This window comes from Nomia melanderi, chromosome 7 (assembly GCF_051020985.1).
Source record: "Nomia melanderi isolate GNS246 chromosome 7, iyNomMela1, whole genome shotgun sequence".
Classification (NCBI taxonomy): Eukaryota; Metazoa; Arthropoda; class Insecta; order Hymenoptera; family Halictidae; genus Nomia; species Nomia melanderi.
Window position 1 is genome coordinate 605,679 of NC_135005.1, and position 26,689 is coordinate 632,367.

Sequence of the window (26,689 nt, forward strand, 5' to 3'; positions counted from 1 at the left end):
AATTTTGAATTTTGCGTATCATTGATTGTTTGTAAATGATGATCAAAGTTTAAAAAAAGGTAGATGCGCGTACTTTGTATGCACTTCTGTTACATTTCTACGAAAAGTGAGTTGGCTAGCACGAATTTGCTATGCACCATTGGATTCTGCAGACATTTCTGAAGAGGACCCCCCCCCCCCCTCCCCCGCGGGAAGTGTGAGAACGGTTTTTCTTTCGGACAGGTAAGAAAATGTTCGTGAAGAGCGTGAGCACAGAACTTTGGCGCCACACAGCCATCGCTCGCCGGCCACAGTTATGCAGGGTCGTAACTACGCGTTATATAGACCTGGAGCCCGGTCACTTGTTATATGTATATATAATGTTTAATTGTTTTATACATTTTCATAATAGTTATGACAAAGCTTTTCACGATCGTACTGTTTTAAATAATTTGTTGATATCTGAAATGTTTTTAAAAATTAATTAAGTTTACTGGAAGTATCTATCTGATGTAGCATATTCTAAAGCATATATAATTTTTATATGTATTCACCGCATGCAAGATATATCAAATAAAATTGCTTGCTTTCTAAAAGGAAAACATCATTGTAATCGGTTTTTTAAATGGTACATCTAATGATATCATTCTGAATTCGAATAAAGTACTAAATTTGACGTAAAAAACTTTTACACAAAGTATGATCTACAATGGATGTGTACTGAAGTATTTTTAAATTAACACTAAAACTACTGAATGTACTCGAATATTCGTTATAGTTCCAGTAAAATTACTTAATTTTTAAAAACATTTCAGATATCTAATACTTTCAAGGTATTAATAATCGAAAGATAATAGAATTTATACCGGCCATCTTGACCAATTCGATAGTTTTAGTGTTAATCATTGTAATAACATTACTCGTGTATATGTATTCACATATTAAACAGCAAATTATTTAAAACAGAACGATCATATATACATATAAGAAGTGACCAGGGTCCAGGTCTATACAGCGCATAGTCACGGCCCTGAATAGCTGTGGCCGGCGAGCGATCGCTGTGTAGCGCGAAAGTTCTGTGCACGCGCTCTTCACGGACATTTTCTTAACCTGTCCGAAAGAAAAACCGTTCTCACACTTCCCACGGGGAGGGTTCCTTTTCATAAATGTCTGCAGAATCCAATGGTGCATAGCAAATTCGTGCTAGTCAACCCACTTTTTGCAGAAATGTAACAGAAATGCGTACAAAGTATGTGAATCTACCATTTTTTGAACTTTGACGATCATTTACAAACATTTAATGACACGCAATATTCAGAATTTTTACAGCTACATATTCGGGTAACTCTCCTCTATTTTTTACGACGAATTTTAACTGCCTCTCGTTTTTAGTTTTCACGTAACACATGTTTCTCTGAAAAATTCAACCGCTCTTACAAAACTCATTTTTTCGAAAAATTTGATCTTCGGATTCGTATTTAGGGTAAGAAACTCTATAAGGACCACCTAGTGGCTATTACAAAACAAAAATCGCGTTCCACAGTGTTATTTGAACTATCTGGCTCATCATTATTTTCCTTCATTAATTTATTTGTAAATAAATTCTTTACATTAAATTGTTTTGGATTTTGTGATAACACGTCTTCCTTAGTTTGGATAACATCAATCTTTGCCGGTTGGTTCTCTGTATCACTAAGATGTTCATCTTCTTCTTTTAATGAATTACTTATTGAATTTTCACTATGTAACTTTAATTCCTTAACTGTATCTTCAGTACAAATTAGAGGACTTGTTTTTGATATATTTTGTACTAATGGCTCTGGCAGTGTTATAGTATCTGTAGGATCATCTCCGCTTGCATTATTAGTATTTACCATTGCATTCATATCAACAGCTGACATATTGATTTCAATATCTTTAATTGTAGAACATTTTTCTGCTACTTCTACTGTAATAAACATAAATATAAGTTAATTACAATTAAATCACCATGGAAGTATAAAAAAAAAAGTAATTTAAGTAATATTCCATTTTGTAAAATTCAGGGGAGTATTATGTTATAAGCATGAACTATAAATAAGACAGCAACTTGCTGTCTAAATTGCTTCTCATTGCTTCTTTAGATATATTTTCAGAACTAGAGTTAAGTGGATCCTTTGAAATTGACTCAGATTTAATACTTTATCCTATAGTTGGGTTTTCCAAGTCTGAAATTTAATTACCCTATATAAATTATAAATTAGATTTGTCTCATGTCTAAAAAGTTAAATTAACAAATAAATGTAATTAAATCAACTTTATTGAAATATAATGTATCTGTTTCATTAATTTCTTTGACACTGGGTAATATTCGATCAAATGTTATTTTAAACATCATTGTTTCTTTTGCTTCTTGTAAAACAGGTGTTCTTGAAGATAGCATAGATTATTGTTTTTTTAGATTAACAAGAGTGTGCAGCCAGCTCTTATGAATTGTTTGCTGAAAATAAATACATAAATATAATGCAATTATAACATTTTATAAACATTCTAATTTCACATGTATTCGGTAACAAACAAATGATTTGTAATGTATTTTACGAATGTAAAATTATCTTAATATCAGATACTGTTCTCATATAGTATTAGAACAAGAAAATAAATTTAAATATATTAAATATATTTGAACGTAAAAGATAAATTAAATTAAAATATTTACACACACACAATTTTGTGATAATATAAGAATATATTTGAATAATTTCACAATAACTATTTTGAGTGCACTTTATTACTATCATTTTTTAATAAACTTATTTTTAATAATTCTCAAAACCTTCATAAAATATTTATAATTCGAAAAATAATTACAACATTAAGTCATAAGCTGCTTTGAATGCCTTATTTTAAAGTCAGTTAATTAAAGTGAAAATTCATTCTGTTTAACAGTAAAAACTCGAGAACTTGACGTAGTGGAGAATTGACTCTTCCTGAGCCGCTGACACTTTGAATCGCGAGACATGTGAACACAACAAAAATATAGAGTACGAAAAACAAATGTATGCAACTTCTCTAGAAAGCACGTTGCAAAGATTTGTAAGACGAACTTTTACAGTATCACACGATTTAAAACTTATGTATTTAGTATGATATTTAATGTTGAGTCGCGTTGAATTTAATGACGAAACGCGCGCGCATATACAGGGTGTTAAAAAATTATGGCGCGTAAATGAAAAGACGTTAGAATTCACTTAACTGAGTAAAAAAAACCCTAGTGAACATGGATCGAAATCTTAACAGTGTAGAAGAGTGCCGAATTATTGAGATAACAAATGAGTTGCTCAAAAGCCAATGCGATTAAGTTCATTTTTTGATATTTTCTGATTTTTGTAAATTTTAATGGAATAAGTAATATTTTTTTTAGTTATTAAAGGATTTACTCGTTTCTTTGTTTTTTCTAGGCCAGTAAGCCCTTCCTTTTATAACTTCTGAATATGTGGTATAATAATTTCAGCAGTCAAAACAATATTACAAATTACATTGATTTTCTCAATTTTTGTTTTCTGGACTTAATCGCATGGTTTCTGAGCCGCTCAAATGTCAGTGATACCAACAAATATATTAAACCAGGGGTGTCAAATTGGAAGCCACGAGTTCCATAGTGACTTTTCTCTCGCGGAGAGTTACCCTCTCCATACCTAAGAATACCAGTCTCGACAGCTCCTAGAGTAGCGTTAGTGAGGGAACACTAATCGAGAGTCACTAGTATAAAGGGAATCAGTTGGAAACCTCTAGTTTTTAAGGACCTTAGGAACCTAAACAAAAATTCCTATACTATGCACCTACCTATACGGATTTTAAGTCTGTAGCCATATTCACAGTTCAGCACAGCCTTATTAAATTTGTAGTCTGTGGTACGTATTCTAGAGTTTGTCACCTGATGTCTCTAGCTGTAATTCGTACAACGGACATTCGCGCACGTGTGTTGAAAACATACTTTGTATAGATTAAATTCGAGTATTATAACATATTTATGTTTAAAATATTTATATTATTTTTTACGTGTTTATCATTGTTTAATAAATAATTTGAGCAAAAACTAAAATGTCACAGTCTAGAAAAGATACAAACGATGAAGTAGACGTAAAAACTGGTTTGTACTTTTTCATTTTTTTATTTATATGTGCGCACGCGGTCCATCTAGCTATCAGATTTAACGATCGATTCGGCATTGAATAACGCACTACATCGGTATTAATTCGTATGACATTACAAGAATTCGTTTCTTTAATCTTTGTAAAGTATTTTCTTTAAAAACTAAATGCATTTCGTCCGTTTTTTCTATACATTTTTTAAAAATTTACAGGCCGTAGGACTCAAAGTATTGTCGACTCCGAAGTTGTACATTCTCCATTACGTCGTAGCTCTCGAGTTAAATCTCTTGTTAAACAAAATGAACCTTCACCTGACACATCTGTAGGAGATGTTGGTAACATTAATAATACTTATACAACAAGAAATACGAGACGTCGAATAGATTCTCCAGACAATTCTACAATGACTGAGAAGAATAGAACTTTACGTTCTAGAAGAAGTTCTGTAACTTCAGATATGATTGGCTCCTCAGATGCAGATACTACTATTGTCACTTCATTAAAGAAGAATAGAAATGTTTCTGATAATGAAGAATTGAATAAGACTGATTTTCAAACTAGGTATGTAAAATAGTTAATGACTAATTATTATAATTACTTTTTAAATTATAAATATCCTATTCAAGAAACCCATTCTTTAAATATTATGAGTACCATTACAAATAAAATTATTAAATAATTATATTAATAAAATGTACGTATAATAGTCAATGTGAAATTACTCAAGTATATTTTTAAACTATTAGAAAACTGTGTGTAAATGTTTTCAGTTAATGTATTTTTCATACTTGGAGTTTATTGTTAATATATTTCGATTTACTTTACTAAAATCATATAAGAATGGGTAGATACACGTTATAAACCGACCTAATATCTGAATATTATCCAAAGGTCAAAGAATAATAAGTGCATTTATATACAATGTTTGGGATTTGTTCCTGACATACATTTAAGTAATTTTACATTCACAAAACATACATTACAAGTTGCATATGTCTTACATGTAATATTTGACCATACTTGTAATGATGATTATTCTAACATATTATAATTCTCTTGTTTAACATGTTTATTTTCAGTAAACGATTTACAAGAGCTGGCTCTGAAGCTAAGTCACCACCAATAGTAACAAGGGTCACACGAAGAACAAGAGCTAGTTCTATGGGACCCGAAGCTATTATAGGAAGTAATCTTATAGAAACAAATAATAGTGGTTTAGTGCACACACCTGTTAATACAAGAAAACGAAGATCAATGTTATCTTTAAAAACACCCATGTTAGAAGAAACAATGATACCAGTAGTAACATTGGATCGAATGTTACCCAGTGTCAAAGAAATTAATGAAACAAGTACATAATCCTTTTATACAGTCAATTTAATTGCACCTATTTAAATTATTAACATAATTTACTGGATACAAAGCAATTCTAATTTGTAATTTATATACACCATATTAAATTTCAGATTTGGAAAATCCAACTATTGACCAAAGTAATAAATCTGAGTCCATTTCAAAGGATCTGTTTCATTCCAGTTCTAAAAATGCATCTAAAGAAGCAACAGAAACCGATTTAAGTGGTAATCTAAGCGCATTTGATCGAATGTTACCCGGTGTTAAAGAAATTAATGAAACAAGTACATAATCCTTCTATACAGTCAATTTAATTGCTCTTATTTAAATTATTAACATAATTTATTGGATACAAAGCAATTCTAATTTATAATTTATATACACCATATTAAATTTCAGATTTGGAAAATCCAACTATTGACCAAACTAATAAATCTGAGTCTGGTTCAAAGGATCCATTTAATTGTAACTCCGAAAATGCATCCAAAGAAGCAACAGAAACTGATTTAAGTGGTAATCTGAGCTTATTTAAATATTGCTATCTTATTAATAGTTTCTGCTCATATTAAATAATTATGAAATGAAATTAAATATAGTTCAAATTATTCTGATGTACTCTTATGGAAATTGAACTATATAACTAACTTGTGTTTATGTTTATTACAGCGAAGGAAGTACACAACAGTTCTGTGGAAAGTTCTCCTGCACATCAGGATACTGAAATAAGTATGCCTATTGTTGATAAAACTACAGTGCCAAATACTGATGACACAAAGGAAGATGCGCCTACAGATACCATCACATCACCAGTGCCACTAGTAACGGGTATATTAAAAGAAAGTTGTCAAATCTCCACTGAAAATACTATCAAGGAATCAGGACTAGTAATTGAGAATTCAGCAAATAATTCAATAAAGGGAGAAGATGAACATCTTAGCGATAAAGAGAACCAACCAGCAAACATCATTGATAGTAATCAAAATAAAGAAGATACAGTTTCTAATGCATTGTCAAGAAGTCCAAAGCAAATTGCTATGAGCAGTTTGTCCACTAATAAATCAATAAAAGACAATGATAATGAGGCAGATAGTCCTGACAGTATGCAAAAGTTAGTAGTTACAAGCGAAGAATCATTAAGTGAAACACTACTTAATGATAGCACAGATCAAAATGCTTCAATTATAGAAATGTGCGATGGCTCAAGTCTAGATGATAATATTCAAATTGTGAAGTGTCCAGATAATTTAAGTGATTCAGATAATGATAAGGTTCATAGTGTAGAAAACGAAACTACAGAACCAACACAAGAGGTTAGCTCAGACAGTGAAACCGTTAGGGAAGGTAAGAATGTTGATACAATTTTATCTTCAGAAGCAGAAATTCAACAGACTTCTAAAGAATGTGTAACAGAGAAATGTAAAGAATCCTCAGATGTTCATATGGAGTCGGAAGATTTAGAATCTATTAATAAGGAGGAGGATGAAGTAAGTAATATAATTAAGAATAGTCAATCTTCAACTGCCACAGATTTTCCAGTTGAATCTATTGAAGTTCCGAAGGAAGATGTGACTCAGAATATGTCTGTGTTGGATAATTCTTCAGCTTCTGAAGAAAAATGTATGAACAATTCTGAGCCATGTAAAGAAAAGATTAATGAAAGTGGAATTCAGGAAACATGTGAGAAGGATGAAGAAAAAATGAAAGAAGAGGATAATTCTGATTCCAACATAGATACAAATTTATTTCAGGATATTCCAGCTGATGAATGGAAAGTGAACAATTCTGATAACAATTTCATACACTCAGTGTCGGCAGAAAAATTAGAAGATGAAAGTGAGAACGAATGTGATCTTGTTTTAGTTGATAAGGAAGCGTGGCAAGCTACAGAAGATATAAACAAGGAAGAAGAGACCAAGAAATCATTGAATTATGATTCGAATGATGCAGTAAAAGCACAGAAAGATACATTGAAAGCACAAGAAATAGAAGAAGCAGATGCATCAGAGGAACAAAGTAAGATGAATGAAAATAAATCTCCAAAGACAAAAATTTTACGACAATCTATGCAACAAGAAAAAATTAATGAGAACGAAAATGTAACAACTAATTCACAAAATGTAGAGAATGTGTGTATGCAAAAATCGTCAGCAGAAGAAAGTCCTGAAGACTCTACTCTGCACAATAATACATCAATGGAAAAGAAAATAGAAAACAAAGATTTAATAACAAAAAGTGAGGAAGATCAAAATAAATTATTTACTGATTTATCTATGGATAAGAATAAATCATCTGACAATATTTTAAAGAAACGAATATCTCTTTGTAAGTCTGACGAAATGATAAATAGTGAAATTGAGGAATCCAGTGAATCTGAAACTTCGGAAAAAACGAAATCAATTAATAAATCACATGGTTCATTATTATGTGATTCAAGTAGCTCTAGTAAGTCGGATAAAAGTATAGACTCTGATATTGAAAGGGAATATAATTTGCACGGCGAAGAACCATCCAAGTTCTCGGATGACGACGTGCCAGGTGATGAGTGCAGGGCATCAGAAACTGAATCATCGGATCCTAATGATAATGGATCGGATCTTGCAGATTTTGTAGTGAATGATGATGATATTTCTGAGGAGGAAGAAGATCAGAAAAGTGAGAGTGACCAAGAGTTGTATAATAATGAAGATAGTGAAGTTCAAGAAAGTGAACTGGATGAAGAACACGAGAAAGAGCAAATTCAAAAAGAAATTGAGGAGAAAGTAATGAAAAAAGAACAACGGAATAAAACTGTAGAAAGAAAGATTGAAACAGTAATAAATAAATCCACGGACACTACGAACAGAAAAAAGGGTAAATTAAAGAAATCTATACGTTTAAATTTACCTGAAATGTTTGAAAGAACTAAGAAAAATGAGAAGAAATCGAAAATCGAAACAGGTAATAAAAGAAGAAGAAATAATAGTATAAAGGATAATGATGATAAAAAGAAAATTAGAAACAGCATGAAGTATGAGAAAGAATATAAGAATCAAGCAGGAGGATCTAATGCGACAGAAGTATCGAGGAAAGGTGTGAAACGTATTTCTGAAGATATTCTTGGAAATCTATCAGATGTTCCTTTAAAGGCACCGAAGAAAAGGAAACAATCAATGTCTGAAAAACAAGAATTGCCATCGCGTTCAATGAATAATTTAACGATTAAGAAAAATAAGGTAAATGTAGGAGAAGACTTTATTTCATTAAGTTCCTATGGAAGCACAACAAATTTTTATGTAGAAAATCTTCGTAAGTTTATGAAAAGTAGGAAGACGTCAGAAGTACAGTCATTCAGACAAAGAATGCTTCAAAGAAATGCACGTCAACGTGTTTCACATTATTTAATGTATTTAGAAAAGCAAAAGTCTTCGGATAAACGTAAATTTCGTAATAAACCGTGTTAAATTCTTAGTTTATACGATGCTTCCTAACCGTATACTTTATATTTACAAGGGAACTTCGGTAATTTGAAACTTTCAGTTCTTTTGAAACTTGGCAGATTTATAGAGAACTCTAGCAGTCTGTTTTAATTCTTTAGGGTAGTAACATTCCTTAATGATACTTTTATCATCGACTTTTATGAATTAGGAAAATTTAAAAAACATTGGAATTTTCAAACTACCGAAATATTTTAACTGCATTGCATTGTAATAATTGTTTTATACATTATGAGTAAGCGCGAAAACCAATAATTATTGTAATCTAGTGTAAACTAATATACAGCTTGGTTTAATTAATCATTAAACAATGATAAACACATAAAGATGAATAAAACTAATATATGTTCTGGACATAAATACATACAACATCCGAATTTAAATTACACCTAAGATGGCGAGGTTCTATAATACGTACAGGTGATCACAGACTTGTATAAGAGATTCCAAGGTTTTCGATTAGCGCTGCTGGTTATACCAGGAGGTCTTAGAATGACGCTAGTTCAGAATTCATTATTTAGCTATTCTCAGGATTCTCTCTACGAGTGGAAAATTATTAGAAAATTGTGAGAAAATCAGCCTAGAGAAAAAGAAAATTGTCAAAATTGAAAATATTGCCAAATGACTCGACGGTTCTTTTCAATTTCAAATTTTAAGTTTAATATTCAGCATTAATTCCAGTTGCACTTGGTTTTATCTCTTAACAGTATATTTATTTATTCAAAGGTTATAAAATAGCAGTTCTTTTTTTCAAAAACTTGTAGAATCTTTTTGTTTGTGTAAGTTTTCTAACGAAAACTCCCAACTTTATCTTATATTTCAGATAACAGAGAAGAAAATTGCTTTTGGCTATACCTCCAGTAAGAAAATCTGTTTATGGCCTAACTACACCTTTTCTATTTTCAATCGTATATTCAGTTCAATGTTGAAGATGCGTAGCATCGATCTAATAAAATCAACTAAAGAAACTATTTTTTCAGTATACCGAGTTCAGCAAGTTCTCCAATGTCCTTCAGGGGCACACAGATACTTCCCGAATATTTGAATCAATATTCTCCAGATATCTGTACTGCAGCAAGTAGACTATGTATATTAAATAAGATTAATACAGGGATTTTAATCTTCCGTCGTTCATGATTTTTGCAAACTTTTACTTTCGAATTTCGAACTGCCAAACACAAGCGCACAAATTGTATAAGAAAAAATATAAATTTAAAACATCAATTGCGTATTCGCGAAGAAATTATATATTTTTCTGCTAAATTGATCTTGACAGATAATGCTTGCATGGATCGTTTTTCTTTACAGTCCAAAGGGTTTTGGTTTTTACATTCCGAAACTTATATTAGAGTTAGTTAATTCAATTGTTGTTTAATATGGAGTTTTGCAAATTTATTATAGAACATTTAAGAAGCATTGAAATTGTGATTTTATATACGTATGATATAATCATTATACATTAAGAATTTAAATATTATGATTGCTAATGCATAATATCAGTTTAACGAGATGTCACTGATTATCTGACATTATTGTAACAAAATTTGCAATGCAATTTCCACAGTTTTCTTACATTATTCAGAATTTCTTTTATGCTATTAAATATCATGTTGCAAATGAAAACTCCAATGTTTTTAATAATTAAATAACTGTTCGGCGTAAGGAAGGAAAAGTGAAAACTTCGAGGAATCATTGATTTTCATTGAAATATGTAATATCATTTCATTTGACTGTTCGATACAAATAGGTTTTATTGTTGTGCTTCCCGCGTACTTGAACTTACAACGTGTACTTCCGCTTTTATCGAGACATACATATAAGATACACGAATAGAATTATCTTGCGCAAGACTTAGATTACTGTCAGTAATGTTTAAATGGTAGTTCGCATTCAGAGCTAGACTGATTGAAGTAAAAATAATAGAGCAACCGAAGATTCTTTTGTTTTATCGATAACAAGATTAAAATGTGTATTGTAATTAAATTTTCAAAGGAGTAAACACGATGGATATTTCTTTGAACACAGTGTCTTTTATAATCGCATCGTTAAATAATAATTTAGAATCACAAGTTTCTCGCATGTCACGTTCAACGTAGAAGATACACTTTAATTGTTATAGAGTGTCATAAATGACTAGTTGCATTCTACGCCGTAATACTGTACAGGGTTTTCAAAAATGGGCTTTACAATAAAATGAAATCATTACTTTTCAGTTTTCTTCAAATGAATGCCAACAATTAATAGAATCATAATTGATTTGAATATGATAAAGAATTTCACATGTACAATTTACAAGTATTCATCTATTGATAACACGCAACGAAACACTGATTTTTCGTAGAAATTTTCTTTCTTAATTCAAAAGATACATATTTGATGACGACGCCCTGTACACATACGTGGCTATCGAGTAACATGTATACTTCTTTTTTAATGATTTGTCCCTTAAATTGTCACCTGTATAATACAAATAGTTCCTAGATCGTTGTACATTGGTATATTACCAGCCCTCGCCTATGTGAAATTTAATTACATTCTTTCGTTCGCTTTCTTAATTACTAATTAAAATATAAATACCTATATATATAATATATATATATATATATAATTCCCTTTACATAGTCTACTTATATCGATTTTGTTTAAGCTTTATTAGCCATAGACAATCTGCTTGATATTTACAGAGATTAGATACAAAATTATAAACAGTTCTTAGTACAAAATAATTTTATGACTATAACGATTAAGGTTCAATAGCGTAGAGCAGGCTTAGGCAACCTTTCACGGCCTATCAACGGTCCTCTGTCTCTCTCTCTTTTTCTCTCTCTCTCTCTCTCCCTTTTCTTTCTCTCCCTCACACTCTCTCCCTCACACTCTCACTCCTTTCCTCCTTTATCCTCACTGTATAAAGGATCTGTTCGACGAGAATCATTTGGAAGAAAGATTAATTTTTGATCGGTTTTCGGAATAGGATATTTACAGGTTCATCGATCACCAAGATCATAAGCAATCGCTAGCGATTAGCATCACGATTCCATCTGAATGGTAATTGACGGTAAACATAGTCTACTAAACATGTACGATATTTTCCGGTATAGGACGGGGTGTTCAGAATGTCCTTACATTTTTCTATGAAGTAATTAATATGGTAAATTTTATTTTGTAAAATTTCTTAAAATTTTGGTATTTTATTGAATTTTGTATTGCGAATGAACGAATGATTTCTTTATATTTTTTTAGTAAATGAAGCTTTTGCAATAAGAATTACAATTTATAATGATAAAATATCTAATGGCATTAACTGATTTTATTATGATTTATGTCACAACATAAATAGGATTTATTTGACTCGCTTTTAATTATTTCGGTCGTTACAAATTACCCATGACTACTAAAGAATCAGTAGTTGTCACGATAGTTAACATGTTATCTAACAATTCATATTTTCTTGTGCGACTTACACAAATTATATGATTATCAAATACAATTACAAGTTTGGAAAATTCAAACGTACGTGTACAAACTGTTACTTCGTAAATCGTAAATCATAAAACGTAACTCCGTTTAAAGGTATCGCAAAACGGTTTGAACCATGCAAGGATGTTGATTACCGATTACGCCTATCTTTAATTATGCGATAGATTGTAATACTTTACCAATTTACATTTGATACTTCATAATTGTTTTGTACCTGCTTCACAAAACTAAATAGGGACTGTGTGGACACCCTGTACTTAGAACGAAAGAAATGAACAATCGTTCTACAAATCGAAGCTGATAGAAATAATACTGATAGTTTCGTGTAACGAAATATTTGCTACGTTTCATTGTACCGAGAGTTCGAACATCAATATATTATTGCTCTATACAGAGGAAAACGATTGTTTGATATGATAAACGCACATCGAACAAAGCGACTGTACGCCGCAGTGAAAAAGCCAAGAGATTGCCCGTGCCTGAATAGAAGATACAGCTAGGTGAGCTCTCTACAGTCTTCCGCGATTACCTCTAGATTTCTCTCAATTCCACGTTAGGTTAACAATCGGGTGTGCTGGGAATCAGATTCTATAAATCCGCCGAATAACAGAGATTTGCTTCAATTATTACAAAGACAAATTCTTCGCTTAAAACAAGTCAAATTCCTGTGCGATCGTTTTACATGATGTGGTTTCACGTCCATAACAAAAATTTAGATTACAATTCTTACATAATTTATTGCCGTATGTCAGAAGGCTGAGTTAATACAGAGTGTTTAAAAGAGATTTTCTACCAGATTTAACTATTTCAATTGCCATTGGATATGAAACATATCAGCAAATAATATCAGTAAGAAAAATGTATTTTATGATTTTCCTTAATTTTTAATTCGTTTACCGTTTACATGCTTTGTACGCTTTTTCAATATTTCTGAAGTATTTTACAAACATTTTCAATTGTTTTAAGTTATATTTTTGTATTTTTCAATGATCAATATTTATTTTATAATCATTTTTATTTACGAGAATCAAAGGCTCTAAATATTTTCTTTTCAAACACTCTGTATGAATGCATGCTAATACAAACAAGAGCAAACCGCAGCTGATTTCAACTAACAATACTCCATACAATATCTTTTGTCTATACACATTATTTCATAGACAATTAAAAACTACGCAGTAAAAGATGTAAAGCTAAGAAGGTTAAAAAAACAGATTGGTGAGTGAATAGAGCAAGAAAATGGAATTCTAACTTCGCGTTTTTCGCTTTCGGATTAATTCATCTTAAAATCCTTCTTAACTCTAAACATTTTATTCTACACACTTTAATTATCTATAAGAAAATGCGTTTAGTAGAAACATTTTTTAAAAAATCATTTGCGGGGTTCCCTTGTCAGTATATCATGATGACGTCATTTGTATACCAATAATTGAGAGATAATAACAAACTTTAAGGTACGTAATCCATTTGATCTTACTTCTACTTATAGTTCGTTTACAATTAAACAACTCATAATTTTTTAATTACGAAGGATAATCATTTGTTATCACTGGTTTATGCATTCGATAGTTCTATACAGTGAACATTGGATAATTGCAACATTCAACGGAACTGGTAAGGTTGCAATTATGAACAGGTAGAATCGAATCGATCCCAAGAAACGAAGATTTTGGAATTGCAGACGTGGAAGAGGACAACGTGGGTGAAAGAAAAAGAAAGAACATTAAAGGCGCACGATAAGCTTGAGACCTTTAACTTAAAAATTAAACTTTTTTATTTTTAACTTTTGATGAATGAAACTTTCACCATCGCGTTTGTTATGTTCTTCTGATTAAAATGACACCAAACACGGTAGAATTACGATCATAATTGCTTGTATAAAAAACGATTGACGTTTCGAATATAGAAAAAGATTGTGAACAGAAAAGAAAGAGACGTTGAAATTGTAGAGTTCGACAATAGTCGAATCATGGTACACCATTTAATTGCGGTCGGTCGTCGAGCGCTATGGTGTGTTAAAAGATACATAGTGGAGATATGGTGGGGATGACAATGTTACAATTATGAAGAGGTCCCCAATGTAGCAATTATCCAATGTTCACTGTATGTACTTCTTAAAAATGCTCGAAACGTTACTCCGTCAATTCATGAAGTGACGAGAATTCGAGAGCAAGGTCAAACGGATCGAACACGTTGCCATATTGGACCGCTTATTTTGAAAGTAATGTACGTCGATTTTTTTCAAAAAATTGAAAAAACGAAAAATGTATATGTACTTTTTATTTAATAATTAATTTACAATTGAAATCGTAAAAGATTTGAATCAATTAAGGTGTCGATGCTAAATGAAATGACGTATCTAATTATTTATTTGAAACGTGATGTAAGTCCATTCAGAAACCAGAAGAAGAATAATGATCTAGTTAATTATCAAGAGAACTATTCATTCTGGAAACATAAACAGTTCACATTAACTTAAAACAACAGTGAATGAATTTACACCACTGCCAAAATAAAAGGTCCATATATTTCTCGCACTTTGGAAATAAATTAAAACAATTATATTTTCACATTGTTCAAAAAGATACCACTTTTTGAAAAACTGTTGTTCACCTCGCTTCATGTAAAACGTACTGGATCGTGACGTGGTCAGGCGAGGAATAAATCGCAAACTAATCGTCCGCGGGAACGATGTGCTAATTCGGCGTATTACGTGTCCAGTTATAGGATTCTAAATAAAGGAAATTGGTGAAAAACGATAAATTCACTGTCGACGATTTTCTTCGCAGTGCCAATACTACTTGCGATAGCACCAACATGGAAGATTGAACGATCCCGGAAGCCTCGAGGCTTGAGCGTGATTGTCGATGGTTTACGCTAGTGAAGAAAATATTCCATGTGAAACATTCCGCAACCAAGAAGAGGCAAGCAACGTCCTTGTCGCGTAGAAACTTTTCACCGATTGCCAATTCACCCCTATTGAGTGGATGGTCGAAATCAACGTTAGAGCTCACGGATCGAAGCGACGTTGACGAAACATTGGATTCATTGAAACCGAGTGTTCTCAACTGATCGATGCGGCGATGACAAAGAATTTCCCTCGAACGATACAGTTTTCGCAATGAAAAGAACGATTAAGTATTAGAAATCACAGGAGAAAAGATTCGCTTAGCTGCGAAATAGCTTTCGAAAGGATTATGTCTGCTTTCGTTTTCTTTGCTGCGGTCTCTTTGTTACCTGGTTGTTCGTATTAATATTTTTCTGTCTCTTTGTGAGATAAAAGATTCTTCTATGATCTGTGGAATACCGATACACTGACGGATAGAAGAGAGTTATTTGAATTATAGAGAGCAAATTTTCTTTTCGATAAAGAACAGGTTGTGCACAGAGATAGAAAGAGTTATTCGTACGTAGTAACATACTCGACTTCAAGATGTATTGTTTTATGACAGTAGAATTAAATTAAATATCAGAGTAACGATGAAAAACGAAATTCTTGGAATACTGTAGTGAAGAAATTGATCTTTTAGATTACTGTCGCATAACGTTGTCGTGTAACGCTATATGTATATGTTTTGAAGAACTTTGTCAAAAAATACAAAACATCCAACACCAAAATAGAACGAATTAAAATGTATTTTAATATGAGAGTGACTAAAAAAAGGAACATACATTAAGAAATAGTGTAATTAACTCTAGGCTCAGACTATTGCAGATAATCATAGAATTGAAAAGGTAAAGGTGGTAAAATCACACCTAATATTAACTATTTCATTCAATTCATTTAATTTTCTAGAATAAAATAGAAAAACGTGTCAATACTCTCTTCTCCAGCATTTCTAGTAATATTTGCAAACTCAACTTGTTACTTTGTAAATAATCGTTAAATTTGTATCATAGATACATAAATTAGATTTGTATCGTTAAGTTAAAAGCAGCGGTGAACCCGTACATTTCAACGTAAAAAATTTTCTATTTAATTCTATTATTCAAACATAATACCAGATTAAAGTCGAATATATTATTACGTGAATGCTTTTTCCGTCACTAAGTTTCGAATTTTCGCGAACAAAAGCAATTTGAACTACTCGATTTCCCTCTCAATCAATGTAGTGTTCCTGGCGATTGATAGTCAGGAATAGATTTGGTTCAATTCTTGCTTTTTTTCTTTCTTCTTTTCGCTTCGTCGACTAAAATAGACTCGGTTAGAAATTGAGATTGAACGCAGCGCAAGATGAATAGTCCTTTTGCTACTGAGATTTCCGAACCAGTAGGTACAGGTAGGTACGTAGAGATATACTAAATTATCACATGAGTAGACAAGTTGAGTTACTCGTTAGCAGTAGGGGGGGGGGGGCGGGGGGCAACGATACAGCCAAAGGCAGCAATATGCTTACATCGATGAATCTAAACGCAACTACGATTCGTTTTCCTAATGTTACGCGCGCAATTATCGGCAGTTTCTTTTCTCTTCTTTTGTCAATTCTTTTTTTTTTGGCGTTTTGTTACTCGTTTTTCTTTAATATCTAACGATCCGGCGACTATTATCGCTATCTGAACAACGTGCCTGGTCACGGTATAAAATGCTAAATCGTTGAATCGTTCTACGAATATAATTCGAACTAACCTCTTACCGGTAATTTCATAAATACGAACTACGTTAATTTTCCATCTTCAAAACCACGCTGATTTTTTCTTATTTCTCCGTTTGTTCTTTCATTTTTGTCTTTCTTGGTTCAACGACAAAGAAGTGATTCTTGTTACGTTTAAATTCAACGGACGTACGGTTCTTTTTTTAATATACGAACGGCTATGACTCTGATTATTTACTACTTACGCGGCGAAATTACATTAAGATATATAAATAGTATTTTTAATGTTGTAACGGTAACATTACCTACACGCTAGATATTGCGAATGCTATCGATAGTATTTCATCTGATATAAATACATGGAACATAACGGTTCGAGTGATTAATTAGTCGAATGTCGTGAGAATAGCATCGCTAAATGAACATTTAACTTCGAAAATCCATCGCGAAGTTCTCGCGACGAAGTCACTAACGCGTTTCTGCGTGAAACGAAGTCTCCGATATGTTGCCACGCGCCGATAAACGATCTCGAGGTTCGCGTTGGAGTTTCGCGAAACAGTTCGAACTGGGAGCCCCAGATTTTGGTCTTCACCGAAATCGCGCTCTAAAAAGAAAAGAAACGCGATCCTGAATTACGAGTCTCGAATGAGTCGTCCCGCTGCCTGTATCTGGTCTCATTTGCGTTTTCTCCGCGTAATGATAAATGTTTCACTTACCTCTCAATGTACGCCTATATGTACAATATACTAGTTGTTTTTTTTATTTTGTGTTTCAATTGATCCCGCCTATCATGTAAAGTTACAATTATGATGTGTCATAGTCGCGGCCTTTATCACCACCGTTTACCTTAACAAAGAATATGTATATCGTTCCTCCTCGTAAATCACGAAGTATGATATTCGCTGAATTCTCATTTATCACGACCGAGATATCTTCGTCGAAAATGGGAACTCATTAAACGTTCATCCGTACACTTTTTACTTTTAATTAGAATCTAAGGAGAAGTGAATCGTTTCGGTAAAAAATTGTTCTTCTTTTAATCAACGACAATAGAAACCATATAAGTTCGGATACGTGTTCAAACACATCTTACCGAATGATAGTCAAACGAAGAATTTCGAAAAGAGATTATTAGCTATATATTAATCTATTAAGATCTATTAATCAAACTTCAAGAATTGTGACTATCGATTCTATTTATCGTAACGATCACTAATTTTTTCGCCATTCGCTTTTTCAATCTCTTCCTCCTCCTTCTCCTCTTCCTCTTCCTCCTCCTCCTCATCATCATCATCATCGATACCGCGGTCAGTTTGTGTAAACCTAAATTCGTCGATGTACAAGACAAAAGACACAAAACTCGATAGTGTTTGATTCGCTTCGCGAATCAACGTCGAAGCGAGCCTACCGAACGCCCGAGAATTATGATAAATTTACACCCGCGAGAACTATAACCGCCTACGCGTCTCACAGACATACGCGTTCATATGATTAAGTGTATACCAGCTTCAATCCTATCAATAACTCCTTCTGGAGGAAGTTTGATATTTTGGTTACCGTATTGCCGTGCGTTGATGAAATATTCTCATCCAGCCCGCTGTTCCTGTTCGTTTCTCTCGCTTTTTTACAACGGGAAAAATGCCGTTCCGGGCTGGATAACATCCGACTCCTTAAGTAACGAATTATCCCTTACTTACCGCGGAAAGTTATATCTTTAAACCATGCAAGGAATGTTCACAGCTATTAGTACGATTACACGATATTGCTCCTAAATTTTCGACGACCATTACAGACCCCGAAGCCCTTGAGATAGCCGCGTGAACCCCGCGCACGCACATAGAGGCGGCTACCCGAGAAACAGAAGCTCGCCCCGCTCGTTCACCCGCTCGATTGTCGAATTCACAGTTTCACGTTTGTATTCCCTAAGCAGGTCTTACGTATCTAAAAAGAAAACAGTTTGCATCGAATGCTCCGACGTCGTTGTGTCTCGATGATCTCGTGCGTTCCTCTTTCTCTTCCAGAAAGTCTATGGAATTCTACTTCCACGTTTCGAAGTCTTTCGGCTTTTGCTTACTCGGAACAACCTATCAAGAATACTTGTGGTTGAACTTGATCGTTCGTTGTCAGATCGGCCAAAACTACTGAATCGTTGCGACCGGTCGTTTCTGTGTCCTCCTTCGTGTCGATCGAGTAATTCGCGCCTGGATGCTTCATCGTCGCCGAAAGTAATCAGAACTTAGTTCTCACGGTAATCCAGTGAGGATAGAACGCGTCGTCGACGGTCTCCGGGCCCGTATTCAAGTAACTCCTAGCCGGGCACGAGCGACAAACGCCGAGAACATCGTGGTGATCGACGTCGCGGAACGTTCAGTATCAGGACGTGGGCGCATAACCGAGATTCTTCCGCTGCAGGAACATCGAGATCTCCCGGAAGGTCGGTCGCTCGTTCTCTTCCCGCCGCCAGCATTCGAGCATCAGATCGTAAATATCCTTCGAGCACGCGGTGGGTCGCGGCAAATAGTCGAAAAGGTTATCGGCGTTCTCTTTGGCGTCGTTGTTCTCGTCACCGCCGTTGTCCGCCGCGCAATCCGGGGTACGATGCAGCCGTCGCAAGTTTTGAACCATCTCCTCGTCGGATAGATGCTCGTACGGAACCCGTCTGCCCAGGTTCAGGATCTCCCATAGGGTCACCGCGAACGCCCATACGTCACTTTTTGTCGTGTACTTGCCCTGTGAAGATCATATTATGTTACGTGGATGGAAATAACGTTAGTTGGTTTTATTTGATATTATCGTGAACATGGACTTTGTAAGGAAGAAAAATGCAGTAGACTCCCATATAACGCGTTCTCCTGTATCGCGATGAAAAATTTCTGACTTATACACGCGTAAAGTAAATATAACATTCTCACATATTTTTCGACTGTTTGTTTATAAATACAATATGTGCACACTTATCTATCATTTATATACATGCACACACGTACACACAGAAAAGCTAACAAATATAATGGATATAAAAATTGGTAAAAATGTAATAATAAAGAAAAAGAATAAAATGTGCATTCTAAAATACAGGGTATAGTCCTTTCGTTCGCGTTCTATGCGAGTTCACTACGAATTTTCTTCACCTGATTTTATGTATAATATCTGGTGGATATAACACCATTGAGAGCTTAAACTTTTTGTACCAAATTCTTACTTCTGGAAATTCATTTTGATGGCGCAAATTCTCATTAAATTTATGCAATTACTGAAGGATATCTACTTTAATAACACTATTCAATTTTAAACTGTTTTTATCACTGACACTATCTCGTGGAAAGCTATTTTATATTTTCAATTGAAAGAATTAATCTGTGTATCAGCTTTCTTTAATGATTTTTGTACGAAAGAACCTGATTTATCGCGTAATGTAAATAAATCTTGTTTTAGATCTTCATTTTACATAACAAATTTGATGCCGTCTATACGAAAAGAATCTAAAAGTATGTGAAAAAATAATGCGTGACAATTATGTCACTAGATCTAAAGATAGTTTAAAGATATTTAAATGTTTATAATATTATAAAAATATATATACTTTTTTCATATTTATCAATTTTAATTAATTTATACAACATTAAATTACAATATTTAGGATTAATATGAAAACAAAATATAAACACCTTTTATTTGTAATTACTTACATAAGTGGAAATTGGTGTATTATTATTAAAAAGATCAAATCAAATAACGTGGGACGTTACAAAAATGATCGAATATTTGTTAAGCTTTGATGCACGATAAAGTACAAATTAAGAAATAAAATTGTACGATTTTATGGAAACTGATTGAAGCATTATATCGATCATACATAATAGTTACTCAATTAACTTCTGTACCGAAAACGTCGTTTCGTGCACAATATGCGGAACATTTAGTTAATTACTAAATAAGCAATACACAGAATAAGATAAACACGCATGTACGCCGCGTTAATGGCGCGAACGTTCTAATTGGATTTTTCAAATGAAGCTTACCAGGAATATGGATTCCCAGGCCATCCAACGTATCGGCAGCGGCACCGCGCCATCGACTTTGTAATAATCGCACGCGTACAATTCGTTGTCCGTACCGAAATCCGAGATTTTAATGTGATAAGCTTTGCCTACCAAGCAATTCCTGTAATCGAAAATCATGATATCGATGAGCACAAACCGAATCACGCACATTATTATCTACAAATATTTCGTTGGCTGCCATTTAATTAACTTTGAACACGGATGATTATGCTTTTATTATTATTAATCACTTTCGAATTTACTCAACAATCACTGATTATATTTTACTTTTTAAAACCAGTCAACATTGGTTTTTATTTCTGTTTTATCCTTCTTCTTATTAAATGAATGCAAAACTCCTGACTAGTTCTCAACAAATTATGTAGTTGTTATTTAGAGCAAGTTGGCTTGAGAATAATTAAAAACGAGCACTGCCAAGTATAATACAGCTCATACGTGATTATGGTGTGTGAATTTCGTAGAAAAATAAATATCAAAAACTCTATTAAAATAATTTACGGAGAATCCGCAAGTGTCGATATCAACCTGTGAAAGATGATTTACCAAATTTTGGCACGTAGTGGCTTTTACTTAAATAATAAACTCCGATTTTCTTCTATTTACGATGACATAGACCCTATCCAATGGATGCAAGCCGCTTAACAATAATATTAAGAAATTCCTAATAATCGGTTAAATGCGTTATTCTTGGTTAAATAATATTTACAGTCTATTCATTTCTAGAAAAACCCATCGAAACGTTTGCACCCACTCAATAGTTTGTATCTTCCGTTTCTGTCAGATGCGGATACAGACTTTTACGTTTTTGACGTGGCTCAAAGAGAAACTATACCGGGGGGACCACTTCCAAATAATTCTAAACCGAGCCGCAGACATAGGAAGGGGTTTCGACTTCGACAGCCAGGGATTCCGAATACTTTTCCGATCGATTCAGCCCAAATGAAAAAGCCAGGATCATATCGATCTCCCGCCGGTATGCCGAGTGAATAGCACACGGCCGGCAGTCTACATATGCGTACGCATTCTGTGCATGGCAGCCGACCGGAAGCAGGAATGGCTCGCTGCGGGCTACATTTGCACGTACGTTTAGATGAGCCACGCTTCCTGTAGATACAAGCACACGCCGCTGCACAATTGAACGTAACTTTGTGGCAAACTTCACCGGCAACCGGCTTAGATCGCTCAATGATCATTGCGGATCGTTCTGAGCCGCGGGGCAAAGTTCACCGCCATTTTGAGATTGTAGATTCGAGCGCAGACGGTAACGTACTAACGTGCGAACGGATTTATACATCGACGCCGGCTGCGGTCTGAGAGAATAAATCGTCTCTACGAGCTGTGAGTTACTTTCTGCTTAACCGTGTTGTAATACTGAAATGGCGAATAGTCTGGAAGCTACGCGGTAGATGAATGCAGCCACTCTGATCTACATGCAGTAGAATCTCCATTTAAAGACAGGTTCTAAGACACCCCTTTGATCTACACACGTTTGCTTTGAGCGTTGAGATTTTTATTCCGAAGGATCGAATGAATATACATTCTTGAATTTTTGTTATAGATATATTTGCGTGTATTTTTTTAGTGCTATATTATTCATTATTGTTAATTGTAATACTTATGAAATTCTTCGCTGGTAATAATGAGTTGTCACATACTTTGCGACTCTTCCTTTGGTTAGTAATCAATGCACAAATTAAATTTATTCTTTATATTCTTGGCTGGTTATCATTGGAATTCATTATTCTTTTTGATTTTAATTAGTTTAAAAGAGTAGAAATTATTACTGTACCAAGCTAATTCTGGCCTTAACTATGCCGAGTTAAATAAAATAAAAATTTAATTTCCTAAGAAATTTGAATTCCGAGATTTTGAGCATTTTCGAATAGAATTTCGTCTTTTACACAATCTCGCTTTTTTCCAACAATTCGAAGTTAGATCTCGAAGAAAAATCCTTATAAAACGCATACGAACGCTTGTATACAACGTTGACAATCACTTTGTAGCTGAAAGTACGAAGAACATCTAAAAGCTAACTTCATTTTTTGAAGAGCAACTTATTTCGTAATTGCTGTTGAATCGTCAGCCATTAAGAATTCTATTTATAATAGTAAACTCAATCTGTACGTGACTTTGATTGATCTGCAAAGTAGGTTAATCGAAACGTTTCCCTTTTTACGTAAAATATTTTTTACGCGAACGAGCTTCTACACTATCTGTTCGATTTTAGACAGTTACCTATACTTTAATCGATCTGTACACGTTATCAATTTTAATTTTTTCATTTCGAAAGCGAACGAAATAGATTGTTCCCATACCTGAACCAGTTTCGAAACGAGATCATTTCATTTATCGGACCAACAATGAAAAAATGAATGCGAAATGAATCCATTGAATGAAACGTTATTGCGTGAACAGCGGTGCAATTGCGAAGTTTAAACGTTAATAACAAAGAATCGTCAGGATCAATTGGTACAAAAAGTGGTTGGAAATATGAACGAACTGAATGTACATGGTGGCATTCCTCATATTTATAAACATGTATCGATACGAGCAGAAAAAAACGTTCAACATCGCTAAACTTACAATTAGTATACGTATATAGGAGTTGATCCAAACACAGGTAAGGATGCAAATATGAGCTATTTGAAGTACAGTAAACATTAAATAGAATAAATAGTTATTCAGAATTGTTAAATTAACGTGTCGTGTTGCAGAACGTATTACTTTCCATATTTCATCATCATAAAAACTTTACACATTATTTGTTTTATTTTTTTTATGAATAATTTATTGAACTAACAGCAAATTTGTTTAGAGCACTATGTTACTGATATTGAGAGCTTGTCTTTACATACTTTTTTAAATAAATAGGATCACGCATTAATAATTATCATTAAGCCTTTAGCGTCTTTAATTATATGGTCCAAATGTGGACTATAGGTCCCATGTTACATATAGACCAGCCAATATTAGCCGCTTTTTAATATTTATATTTTAGGATGCAGAAAAAGACACGGGGAGAATTTTGAGTGAAGTTTTTCGAGGGTTACCTAGACGTGGGCACACCACACTTGAACAAGTGTTGAAGAAAACATGCATTTTCGTGAGTAGTGTAAATAAACTACCAAAATTTTAATTTCAATAGTACTTCATAAATTTTATTTAAACACAGCTTGGTGGCGAGTGAGTTTGGTTTATAGAATTCTCCCTACTTTCTATCATTCATTTCGTTCTCATTACATTCATTTAATTCCGCACATATTCTATTTTCCCCAATTCCCCATCTATCCTTTTCAGCTGTTTCATTGCACATTTGTACACCTTATCGTTTAAAATGAATACTAATATCATCTTTGGCTCTGTTTTATCACACGCGTTTACTAAGTGTTCTAGTGTCCCCGTATATCTACCACACATTGTACATTTTCTTTTTTCTTCTCCGAACCAGTACTTCTTTCCGTTATCAAAATTCTCACTCCATGCTCTCGCTAGCAATTCTTGACTATCCTTAATTCCATCTTTTTTAGGTATTCTGATCTTCTCACTCTCAATAAATACTGATATCTTCTGTTGCTTTTTGAATTTTGTATTTTCGATATCTGTTCCTCTCTTTGTACTTTCTAGCCTCTTTCCCTGGTTACATTTATTGTGTCTAGTCTATTGTCCCTACAAACCGATAACTCTTTATAACTTAGTCCTACTTTTTCAAATGCTCTATTTTCAAATCTAATGCTAAGAATGTCCCTGTTCATTTCCGCTAGTACTAAGTAATCTGGCATGGTTTTATTCAGACAAAGTGTCCATTTAATATATTTTATTTGTACCTTTGTGCTTGTATCATCCTCGGATCTTCACCCTATAGGGAAGTACGCTCGCTACTAAATGGTCAAATAGCATCATTCTTCCTTTAAGGCATTCATGAAATTTTCTTTCCCCTACACCCTAAACTTCTTTCATTACAGTATTTGTTTTTTTTTAGAAAATGTTTGATATGCTTGTCGAACCTGCCATTTTTCTGAAAAGTAAAACTTAAGTTAAGTTAAAAGTTAAATAAAACTGTTTTCCTCTATTGTCGTCTTCCTTTTTTAAATTCTACGATGTTTGATTTTTCTGTGTTCAAAGTTAAATTCCTCTTGTCTAGATATTTATTTAAAGATTTCATTTCCTTCATTTCACTGGTTGATTTAGCCAGCAGTATTAGGTTATCTACATATGCTAATGACCAAATTTTCCCCTTGCTTACTACTATACTTTCTTCCTAATTTTTACTAAACGTTTCTTCCAAATCTGCGACGTATAATGTGAATAGTGTTGGGCTTAAAGCAGAGCCTTGCATAACCCTGTCTCAGTCCAGAACTCCTCTGATTTCGTTTCATTCGTTTTTACAATATTGCCCCTTTCTCTATATATTTCTTTTACCCCCTCACGAGTCCTCTACTTACACCTAATTTTTTTAATACATCCCACATTCTGTTTCAATTTATCCCACCAAAACCATTTTTACATCAACAAAGAAAGCAAAGAGTCTTTCTCCTTTTTCTGCCAAACTTCTTTCTACTGAATGATTTGATAATATATATATTATATATATATTACGGGTTAAGAATCGGAATGGATCGAGTGGATTGGTGGGTCTCGAGCTTCCCGTATGATCTCGGGCAGAGCCCGCCCGAATTTTTCCGGCTCGGCCGTAATAGTCGGCTATTTACCCGACACACTAACCGGCTCGCCACGCCTATAATATATATATATAGTATGGTTTTCTTCTTCGTCTCCTGTTCAGTTACCATTGAGTACTTACCATCCCTTACCCTCTATATTTTTAGAGTTTTTTATCATTCTTCTTTTTTCTCCTTCGCTAATTGCACAATTTTCTTCTGCCAGTCTTGTATTGAAGTTTCTTCCCATAATTAGATGCTCCTCTTCTTGCTCTTATATTATTTCGTCCCAGTGTTTTTCTATTTTTCCTATTTCTTTTGAGCATACAGTGACAATATTCCGCTTTTTGTCTTGAATTTTTACTTTAGCTACTATTATGTCCTCTCCAACAGTTCTATATCTCCTGCTGTGCCTATTATCGCTCCACTCATGTCTCCTCCTTCTTTATGTTTTTCTTGCATTTGGGTATATCCATTTATATTGCTGTGGTAGCTTGTTTTCTGTTTTTTTCCATTTTTGTTCATCTATCTGTGTTTCGATTAATCCTACGAAGTCAAATTTTTCTGTGTACCTCCAGAAATCCAGATTCTTTTTCTAAAATCCTGCAATGTTCCAAAACATAAATTGCCTTTTTCTGTTCTTCTCTTCTCCTTCCTTTGGTTTTATATTTTTACTCACCAACAGGTCTACAAATTATTCTTGTTCATTATATTTTAATACGTGTTCTCTAGGTTTGAGTTTTCTAATTCTTGTAGTTCTTTCCAATGTTTCAATACTCCTCGAATGTTTAATTTTTGGAACTTAATGTTTACTTCCCTATGACCTTTCTGCTTTCTTGTAACTTCTACTATTCTTCTCTTCATGTCCCTTTCTTGTTTTGTCATATCTTTGTCTATATAAATTATTTTTTGTTCTAGTTACTTTTGTTTCTTAATATGTCCCTCCTTTCTTCAAAACTT

General features: G+C 33.5%; 2 protein-coding genes and 1 long non-coding RNA gene across 8 annotated transcripts in view; 2 read left to right on the forward strand and 1 right to left on the reverse strand.

Annotated features, from left to right (window-relative positions):
• Positions 1-3,961: 3,961 nt before the first annotated feature.
• LOC116424194 (uncharacterized) lies at positions 3,962-10,928 on the forward strand. Of its 4 annotated transcripts, none has more exons than XM_031970249.2 (6): positions 3,962-4,111; positions 4,325-4,673; positions 5,192-5,463; positions 5,579-5,692; positions 5,865-5,978; positions 6,132-10,377. In XM_031970249.2, the coding sequence occupies exons 1-6, from the start codon at positions 4,063-4,065 to the stop codon at positions 8,903-8,905; spliced, it is 3,672 nt and encodes a 1,223-aa protein (XP_031826109.1). In that variant the 5' UTR covers positions 3,962-4,062; the 3' UTR covers positions 8,906-10,377. The 4 variants fall into 4 exon arrangements, with proteins under 4 accessions (XP_031826109.1, XP_031826108.1, XP_031826112.1 ...); XM_031970248.2 differs by having other exon boundaries at positions 5,579-5,749; positions 6,132-10,375; XM_031970252.2 differs by lacking the exon at positions 3,962-4,111 and adding an exon at positions 4,127-4,209 and having other exon boundaries at positions 5,579-5,749; positions 6,132-10,928.
• A 2,341-nt stretch (positions 10,929-13,269) lies between these two features.
• Positions 13,270-26,689, reverse strand: part of LOC116424242 (discoidin domain-containing receptor 2) — a 281,595-nt gene continuing 268,175 nt past the window's right edge. For all 3 annotated transcript variants that reach the window (XM_031970366.2, XM_031970370.2, XM_031970369.2), the window contains 2 exons: positions 21,030-21,171; positions 13,270-19,737 (listed from right to left, as the gene is read on the reverse strand). In XM_031970366.2, coding sequence (XP_031826226.1) covers positions 19,381-19,737; positions 21,030-21,171 — 499 coding nt within the window. In that variant the 3' untranslated portion in view covers positions 13,270-19,380. The remainder of the gene's footprint in view (positions 19,738-21,029; positions 21,172-26,689) is intronic.
• LOC143174741 (uncharacterized) lies at positions 22,273-24,113 on the forward strand. The gene is made up of 3 exons (XR_012999036.1): positions 22,273-22,409; positions 23,362-23,691; positions 24,070-24,113. It is a non-coding gene; the product is annotated as an uncharacterized LOC143174741 (long non-coding RNA).

Coding starts and splice junctions, on each gene's coding strand:
- LOC116424194 (XM_031970248.2), top strand. CDS start 4,063: ATGTCACAGTCTAGAAAAGATACAAACGATGAAGTAGACGTAAAAACT. Junction 5,750..5,864: donor TAAAGAAATTAATGAAACAA/GTACATAATCCT, acceptor ATTAAATTTCAG/ATTTGGAAAATCCAACTATT. Junction 5,979..6,131: donor AACAGAAACTGATTTAAGTG/GTAATCTGAGCT, acceptor TGTTTATTACAG/CGAAGGAAGTACACAACAGT.